The sequence below is a fragment of the Oryzias melastigma genome, linkage group LG1, assembly GCF_002922805.2.
Source record: "Oryzias melastigma strain HK-1 linkage group LG1, ASM292280v2, whole genome shotgun sequence".
Taxonomy (NCBI): domain Eukaryota; kingdom Metazoa; phylum Chordata; class Actinopteri; order Beloniformes; family Adrianichthyidae; genus Oryzias; species Oryzias melastigma.
Genome location: NC_050512.1, coordinates 5702042 through 5711195, shown reverse-complemented (window position 1 = coordinate 5711195; position 9154 = coordinate 5702042). Strand labels below are relative to the sequence as shown.

Sequence of the window (9154 nt, the reverse complement as noted above, 5' to 3'; positions counted from 1 at the left end):
GTTCAACAATGATTTTTTTCAGGGAGTGTAATTCCTTGTAATGAAAATCTGATCATTTTTTCGGAGGAAAACAACCAACTTTAAAGAAGAAGCCTTTACCACAACCATTCTTAGTAAATGTGATCATCTGTTGTGATTTCTTGGTGTCAGAAAACAGAAATAAGAAAAAACATGGAAACAAAACACTGTCGTAGGACATTTTTGTATCATGAGAAACAGGGCGGAGACAAAGAAACAATTACCAAAATAAGAGCTTGAGTGTTCTGTTTACAAGAGAAGGAAAGATGGTGACTCAGTCCCCACTTTACCAAACCTGCACTCACCTTTGATCATGAGCCAAACTAAATGAGACTGAGATCTTGAACAAACACTAAAACTGGCCAAGAGCCGGAGAGCACAGAGAGCTTCATCTGTGCTCCTCTGGCGGGAATTGTAGATGTTTTCACTACGAGTAAGGGATGTTTCCTAAAATACAAATAAAGCTGCTAAAGCAAAACAAGAAAATACTCTGAGACATGAAATTGTTTGGATTCATGATCTTATTACAAGTGGCTTGTGTTATTGTTATGCAACTTTTACTCATTTTTTTATGTTAATTAATATCAAAACAGACAAGAATAATCAACTTTACATATTGCAACTTAAACTGTCAGTAAACCTTTGGCAAAGAAAGTTATGAAAAAAATTCGGGCTAAAAATTTAACTTTCATGAAATCCACAAAGGTGGTTTTGTTGTTGTTTTTTTGTTTGTTTGTTTTGTTTTTAGTTTTTTATTCAAGACTTAAAATGTCGACAGGTCTGCTCCACTCATCCCTTTTATTTTATTTCACTCCCAATTTACTTTTTTAACAGGTAATTTTAAACATTAAATAAATATGTACTACCATGCACCCCAGATAAATAAAGTGATTTAAAATCTTTATTAAAAACAATAATCATTTTTATTGTAAAGGCTTTGAAAATAGTTTCATTTAAAAAACAGACACTTCTTACATTTTACTTTATTCTACCTTAATTTAGATATTTTAATGTTATTTACATGCTTCGGTTCCAACCATTATTTTTACAGTCTATGGTTCCAACCAACCCCCAACACTGGCAGGCGGAACGTGAGGCCAACCAGAAAATAAGAAAACGTTGCAGTACCGGCACTGACCAGAGAGGCTGGTGCTTAAAGTGAGCAAATTACCATAGACTCCCATGTTAAAATCCTCCAAAATCCTTCAGCCCTCCAATAAACCCCTTTAATGCCTGGTGCTTAAAGTTTTAATTTCATCAATAGGTGCATATTTGATCCATGAAAACTCTGAGGGGAGTGAATTTTTTCTAAACAGCATTTATTTTCGCTTAATGAGGGGGCGCGGCCTTTGATTGACAGGTGACGATCGCGGTGGATTCTGGGAGCAGTTCTCCGGTGTTTTGCTGGTCTGCAACAGATTTAGCGTTAGCATGAGCGCTATATTTCGGTTTTTGTCCTGCTGCCGTGCTGTAAACTGTTCTAACACTCTCTGGGAGTCATCTGGTGTCTTTTCTCCGGTAAGTACTAAAAGAATAACTTTATATTTGCCGGAAATAAATCACTAATGTATATTATGATTATTTCTTTTAGTTCCAGTAATTCGATTTTTTAAAATTCTCAGCAACATTAATATCTATTGTGTTTAAAGTTTAAAAAATGACGTTTTCTCTGTATTTGTATTGATAGTTATTTTCTTTAATCACAAAGTTATAACATAGGACATGATTCAGATCTGCTACAGTAACACCAGAATCTCTTCAACTGAAGTTAAAATGTGAAGACAGAAAACTTTCAGTTTATAAGAACATATAATGTAAATATTTAATTTTTAACAAATGTGTACATGTTTTATTTTTAGCTTTGTCTTGTGATTCTAATGTATATCAAATGTTATTTTTTTAATTGTATCTAATGTTTATCTTGTATGTTCCTCTTCAGGTCTGCTCCTGGTGGTGAGCAGATTTATAATCCAAAACAGCATTTACATTTAAAGGCAGTAAAATTCTAATTTTAACATATGAAGATGACTCCTGCTGATGTGTGATTCAATAAAAATCATGTTTAACATATCTGAGTGACCAGTCTCTTCTGTTTATTCACTGTTTTAGCACATAGGTCAGACAAAAGGAAATGTGGGTCAAAGTCAGATCTGTACAAAATGTATTTTTGAAGCAGATGAAGTGATTCAAAACATTACAAACATTAATCATTGAACATTCAGAATTGGTTTCCCTTAATTCAAAGTAGAGACCTCTTTACACATGTCATGGTTAGAAAGCATCATCTATAGGACATATACGATAAGTAAGTAGAGAGTATTTCTGTATTCAAATTGTTGGAATTCAGGAGCAAAAGAAAAATGACAGATAAAGCTCGTCACTGAGATGTAGATGCTGCAGTCAGTAGATCAGGAGTCGGTAACCTTTAAGAGTAAAATCTCTCTTTCTACTGATCCAAACCTAGAAGGAGCCGTATTGTCTTACTTTAACCTTTAGGAAATTTGGATTTGCATTCATGATCGTCTTTTTAAAAAAATAATAAATATGAATTATGTCTATTTTTTGGCACAAACAAAAGCAAAATTATAAAAAGAACCGAGCATCTCTAAAAAGGTTTTTTTTTTTAATTTATTTATTTCTTTTACTTATTTTCAAAATAAAAGTTGCTTTGTTCCAAACAGGATCCATGATGTTCCAACATCTCAGTTCAGCTCTGAACAGCTACTAATCAGTGTTGTGCAGTATAAGATAATCTGTGATTTTAACTCATAAAAGATCAAACTTGCTGAATGCTCCGCCCCTTAAAGGGGCAGCTATAAGGTCAATGAAATACAATAACAATAATCCAAAACATTATACTGTTTTTTTTTTAATGTAAAATGTGATCACCTGGAGGCAGAACTAGGAAATCTCTAGTAAATCTGTCCTTGTGTTCTCCACATCTGAACTTGAGTTCACAGTTAAATGACAATAAAGACGTGTACATACCATAAATTATTTTTATGCAGTTTATTCTTCTTGAAAAAATCAGAAAAAAGTCCCAAAGTAACATGCCTTAGCTATTTCTGTATAAAATGGTATTATCATTTTGCTGGTAAAAATGTGTTTTGCTGGTAGATTTTTTTTCTTGAAAACTTTTGCTTTAACCTTCAGTTGTGCTTGTCAAATCTATGCTTTTTCTTATTTATTTTTATTTGTTTAAATGTGGCATCATGTTGCATCTGTTATGTTTAGTGTGATAGGAAATGCATATTGAAATCTAAATAACATGCTGATCATTACACATTGCTTTTATGAGCCGCAGAGCATTCAGATTTGACAAATATAGTTTTTGATTTATATTGTGATATATATATATATTGTTATCGTACAGTATGAAAAAAACTATATCATGATATAACATGAACATCTTTGTTTTCCTCGTCTGAGCTTCATCAGAACTGTACCACTGGATGTTACTGGATGACCACAAATGTTAGGTTGATGGTGTGAGGGGCTGTAAGCTAGATAGAGAGTGTGTAAACACAGGGTTGATGGGAAATAACCCTAACCCTACATGCCAGCTGTTTTGGCTAAACTAAGTTAAAAAAAAGTTTTTTAGGCTAGTTTGGTATTTAGCTAATATTTTAGCTGGTTATCAGCTTCAGCATCTTCAGCTATCAATCTCAACATCTTCAGCTATCAGCACTAACATCTTCAGCAGCCAAATTCAGCTTACAGCATTCACACTAGCATTATCACACGTAATGTTAATATCTACTTCATAATTATGTAAAGAATGTTTGGTTTTAAAGTTTTAAAAATGTAATTTTAGAATGTTCAGTAAATATTTATCCTGTTCGGCCCGCGACCTAAGGGATTTTGGCCCCTGTGCGATTGAGTTTGACACCCCTGCACTGACATCTCTATTCTTGATCGGGTCAGAAGTTATAATGTTATCAACACCTTCAAGGAAAAAGCCTGACACTTCACCACTAATCCATCTACCCAAGATTCCTGTTGTTTTCTACCTTCAGCAGAAAGATACAAACTTGTTCTCCAGAGACTGACATCAGCTTCTACCATCAAGTTCTTAAATCCATCCATTTGTAAAGTGCTATTATCTCTAAATTACTTTGATGAGAAAAGCAAACACAAGCTGTCTGATGACCAGCTTGCAGTCGAGACGAGCTTCTGTCTGTTTTCAGACTACATCAGTGACTAACATCAAGTCCTGTGCTCACTCTTAGCTCTGCATGGCTAAACCACAGCAGACGCTGCATTTAAGCAACATTGTTAGTTTGTCATCCTCAAATTCTGAGCAGCTTCTCTGTATAGACATCCTAACCAGCGACTGCAGCCGTCTGAGCCTGTTATTATCATCTGCAGTGTCTTCAGCTCCAAGCTCAGATTTTCAGCAGTCACGTTTCCTGTAGAAAACACTGTTCTTCTAGTGTTTGACATTTCCTGCATTTGGTTCTCACTGCAGATCTAAAGGCCCGCTTCAGGAGGGAACGGTGGGAATCGATTCAGCGCATTTTTTAACATTGGCTAATGTCCAATAAAGTGAATTCAAATACAGTATGTTTATTCCAGCTCTTTGCCATCACTAGAAGTCTGGGCTCTTATATTTTATTTTAGGTGCATTTGAAATGGAGTCCATCAGTACTTTGGTTTGGTGTGGTCAGGAGCTGCCCTCAGCAGCTTCTCATGGTGACTCCCCTGGTTTCTGAGCAGGTAGAGTCCTCTTTCTAACAAACTGCTGTCCCCTTTTGATGTAGACCCACTTGTATTTTTAAAGAAGCACTGTTTGAGGCTGCTGTTGGAGAAGCTCTCACTGAAGTGGTTCTTGATGTTTATTAATTCATTCTGTGGGATTTAGAAAAACATCTCTGGATTCTCCATTAAGAGTTTTCTGTTTTTGTTTGTGTCTCCATCCTGTTTTCAACAACACAAAGAAAGTAAAGTGTTTCTGGGTTTTTCTCTGGATGTGTGACGAAGCGTTTTGGACTGAATCGTGGCTAAATTAAGCTGACCTTAGTGTCTCCTGGTCTGAAGGAGCCTCACTTCGTACCTAAATGTTCTGTCCACCGTTTGTGGTGTTCTTTTTTGACCTCTGTGCTGCCCACTCTGTTAGACTCGCTGAAACCTGGCCCAGTCGGGGGCTCCGTCTCAGAACAGCGGTTCCCAAACCCTCCCACCTCCAACAGTGAAGCCTCATATCAGAGCAATCTGTCAAAAGGCCTTTAGAGTGTAACTGTAAATGTCTGAATGGTCTCAGCATCAGGTTATGTCTTTCCTTCTTCCCGTCAGCAGTTTGGGAACCTCTGCCCTGTCCCGCTCCACCTGTAGCTGCTCTTCCTGTAACTGAAACAATAAAAATGTAAGATGATGTTTGAAGGCGAGCCTCACATTAAAGATCTTAATTCCACTGACTCGGCCTCATGGTTTTTTTTTCACTTCCTGACCTGATGTGGCTGAAATGTTTGTGTTCTTGCAGGTTCAGGCAGCTGTAATGGTAACTGTATGATGGAAAAAGATGTTTGCTTCTTTAAAAATATGATATTTTGCAATGTTGACTAAATTCTGGACCATCCTCTTGCTGTTTCTGAAGACATATCCCATCTTTATTTATAAAATGTAATTCTAACAATGCTCAGAGATTATATTTATAATTGATTTAACAGAAAATCAAATGTTTACAGTGGATTTGATGGTTTATCAGCTGACTAGATCTACCTGATCTGATTGATTTCATGGTTTACAGAAGACAAAATGTCCCAAAGTAAAACCTGCTTGTATGACATCTACACCCCCGACTGTGTCTGCAAAGTGCCCAGCGGCTTTATTTGATCTTGGAATAGTTTTCAGTCATTTGCTGTCTAATTTCCTGCTGAAGCTCATTCTAGTATTCATGTCATCCTGCTGGACGTTAACATTTCATTTTAGAATTAGATCTGGATGGACCCTGATTTTGTTCCTGCTGTTCTGTACTGCCACCATCTGGTAGAAGAACGTTTTAGCTGTTCAGAATATTGGTCTAAAATATGTGCATTTAACATGTAATATCAGAGGGGTTTGAGGAGCTCAATCAATGGCATGTTGGGGTTTTTATTTGTCTGCATGTGGATGTGGAGCAGGGAGCTCTGTGACCCGACCAGTGTACTTTCTACCTCACAAATATGATCTTTTTCAAATGTCATTTTCTCATCTGCCCTTAGACGGCCCATCTGTTTGGTCATATTTGTAAATAAAGTTCTAAAACGGTTCACAGGTGAAGGCAACAATGAGACTGCACAGTGGAAAAAGCAGGAGTCCAGAATGAACTGGACGAAGCAGGAGCAGATTTCAAAGGTTTATTTGAACGGAATAAAGGAACACAACCGACAGTAGTTTTAGTACAAACTCAGAGCTGAAAAACACAACACTTAAAATACAACTGGCCCTAAAACTGATCACAACAATATAAAAGGGGCAAACTGCAAGTAAAAGGACACACTGAAGAACAGCTCGAGAAATGATATCTAAAACTACTGTTTAGTAAACTCTGAAAGGTCCCGGATTAAAAGGACTTAAAACTAATTATAAATTAGTGACACATTAAAACACAATAACAGTCAAGTAAAAATGCAGTGGTATAAAAAAATATATTGGTGTAAAATAGTGTTAGATTAAAAGCACAACCAACTCATACTGGAAACAGATGAAGAACATGTGAAAAAAGTCCATCAGAACATGAAGAAAAGAGGATCCAAGTGCAAACACTCACAGTCTGTAACGAGACCTTCCTCCATCACTGCTCCACACAGCTGGAGCTTCACCACCACACGAGCTTCTAAAAACATTTACATTCAAACACAGGTGATGACTACAAATACAAAATGCTAAAATTGTCTTCAAATGATTGAAACCCGCTCACGTTCAGTTCAGTGTTCCACATGACATCCGGTCCGGAGGGTTCGGGTTTACGACAGCAGAACCGATCCTGAGAAAAATCCTCTATAAAATGCTCCAGAAGATGAACAGGATCAGCGCTGGATTGCTGCTGACAGTTGATGACAGTTCACGTTTAGCAGCTGCTGATCAACACACTGCCGCATTCCCGCGGGAACTCATCAAAGAACGTTTGACTGGCAGCCGGACACACAAATGAGCGGCGATTTCAGGAAAGGGGGCTGCGCATTACGTCATTGGTGCAGAGGCGTTTTCTGGGTCCTAGTGCCCTACAAGTTAAAACTCCCGGTTACACTAAAAAAGCGGCAGCTTGTATGACGTCATATTTCCTCACAAGACCTGCAGTCACATGACGTCATATGTCCTCACAAGTTACACATGATGTCAAATGATGTCATCTGGCCCCATATGTCGCTGCTTCGAAAATCCTTTAACAGAACCACTTTGCAACATTCTTGATATTGCTTCTCTAGCGACCCAAGACCGCAAAAACCAAAAGACTCAAGATCCAAAAGCCAAAATGACCCAAGACCTTAAAAACCAACAACCCAACAACCCAACAACCCAAAAACCCAGCAACCCAAAAATGACTGGACATCCCAACAAGCTTTTCGTGGGCGGACTCAGTGCCAACACAGATGACGACGGCCTCCGCCAGCACTTCGAGCGCTTTGGCGAACTTATAGACCATGTCGTCATCAAACACAAGGTCCAGAGCAGATCTCGCTGCTTTGGCTTTGTGATCTATGCCAAACCAGAGCAGGCCGACGCAGCCATGGCTGCAAGACCACACACAGTAGACGGGACCGCAGTGGAAGTTAAACGGGCTGTTGCGAAAGAAAAATCTAAGGAGCCCGAATCTTTTGCCCGTGCCATGGAGAAGAAAATCTTTGTTGGTGGCTTGAAGAACGATATCTTCGAGTTCCAACTCACTGAATACTTCTCTCAGTATGGTCAAGTCGAGAAGTCTGAAATCATGGTAGATTTGGAGACCCGACAGAACCGAGGATTTGGCTTTGTGCACTTCACAGATCCCTCAGCAGCAGACAAAGCTGCGTTTGTGAAGTTCCACACAGTCAATGGACACCAAGTTGAAGTAAAGAAAGCTTTGACTAAGCAAGAGATAAAGGGAGAAGGTGGACCAACACCGAGAGTCATGGGGGGAAATCAAAATGACTACACCAGCAGAGATTATCCCCGAAATAACAGTAACGGGGCATACGGCGGCTCACATGGAGCCGTGTATTCCCACCAGGGAAACCGTGACTCTGGAATTGGATTTAATGATAACGAGGGATACGGCGGCTCACACACAGTCAACGTGAACATGACGGAAGTTAAACAGGCTTATGAAAAAACGCAATGTAACAAGCCTGAACCTCTTGCCAATGCCATGGGGAGGAAAATATTTGTTGGTGGCTTGAAGAACGACATCTTTGAGTTCCACCTCACCCAATATTTTTCTCAGTATGGTCAAGTTGACAAGTCTGAAATCCTGGTAGACATGGTGACCGGCAGAAACCGAGGATTTGGCTTTGTGCACTTCACAGATCCCTCAGCAGCAGACAAAGCTGCACTTGTAAAGTTCCACAAAGTCAATGGACACAGAGTGGAAGTGAAGAAAGCTTTGACTAAGCAAGAGATGCAGGGAGAAGATGGAACAACACCGAGAGTCATGGGGGGAAATCAAAATGGTTACGGCGGCTCTCACGGAGCCGGGTATTACGACCAGGGAAGCTCTTATGGTGGACACTATAGTTATGGAAATAACGCCAGATTTTATGATAACGGGGGATACAGCGGCACATACACATGTGGCCATTGTGGTCATGAAAATCCTTCTGGAGGCTGGAATGTCTACAACGGCTACGGACAGTGCTACTCTGGCTATGGCCCAAACAATGCTTATTTCAGCGGCCAGAGCACTGCTCCTTACACCGGGGGCTGGTAGACCCTCGGGACCCTTCTGTTATAAACCCACGCAAGGAGAGTGTGGTTGTTTTTTAGAGTTAGAATATATGTTTATTTTTATTATTAGCTTAATAGTAGGAGTTCTTTTTATTAGCTTATCTGTAGGACTTCTTTTTATTAGCTTATCTGTAGGACTTCTTTTTATTAGCTTATTTGTAGGACTTCTTTTTATTAGCTTATTAGTAGGAATGTTTACATTGTTTATTCTGTTATACCTTATATTGTGAATATT

General features: G+C 38.8%; 1 protein-coding gene across 1 annotated transcript; it reads left to right on the top strand.

Annotated features, from left to right (window-relative positions):
- The first annotated feature begins 7426 nt into the window (after positions 1-7426).
- Positions 7427-9154, top strand: LOC112145348 (heterogeneous nuclear ribonucleoprotein A0-like). Its single transcript, XM_024270515.2, has one exon. The coding sequence runs from the start codon at positions 7472-7474 to the stop codon at positions 8900-8902; it is 1431 nt and encodes a 476-aa protein (XP_024126283.1). The 5' UTR covers positions 7427-7471; the 3' UTR covers positions 8903-9154.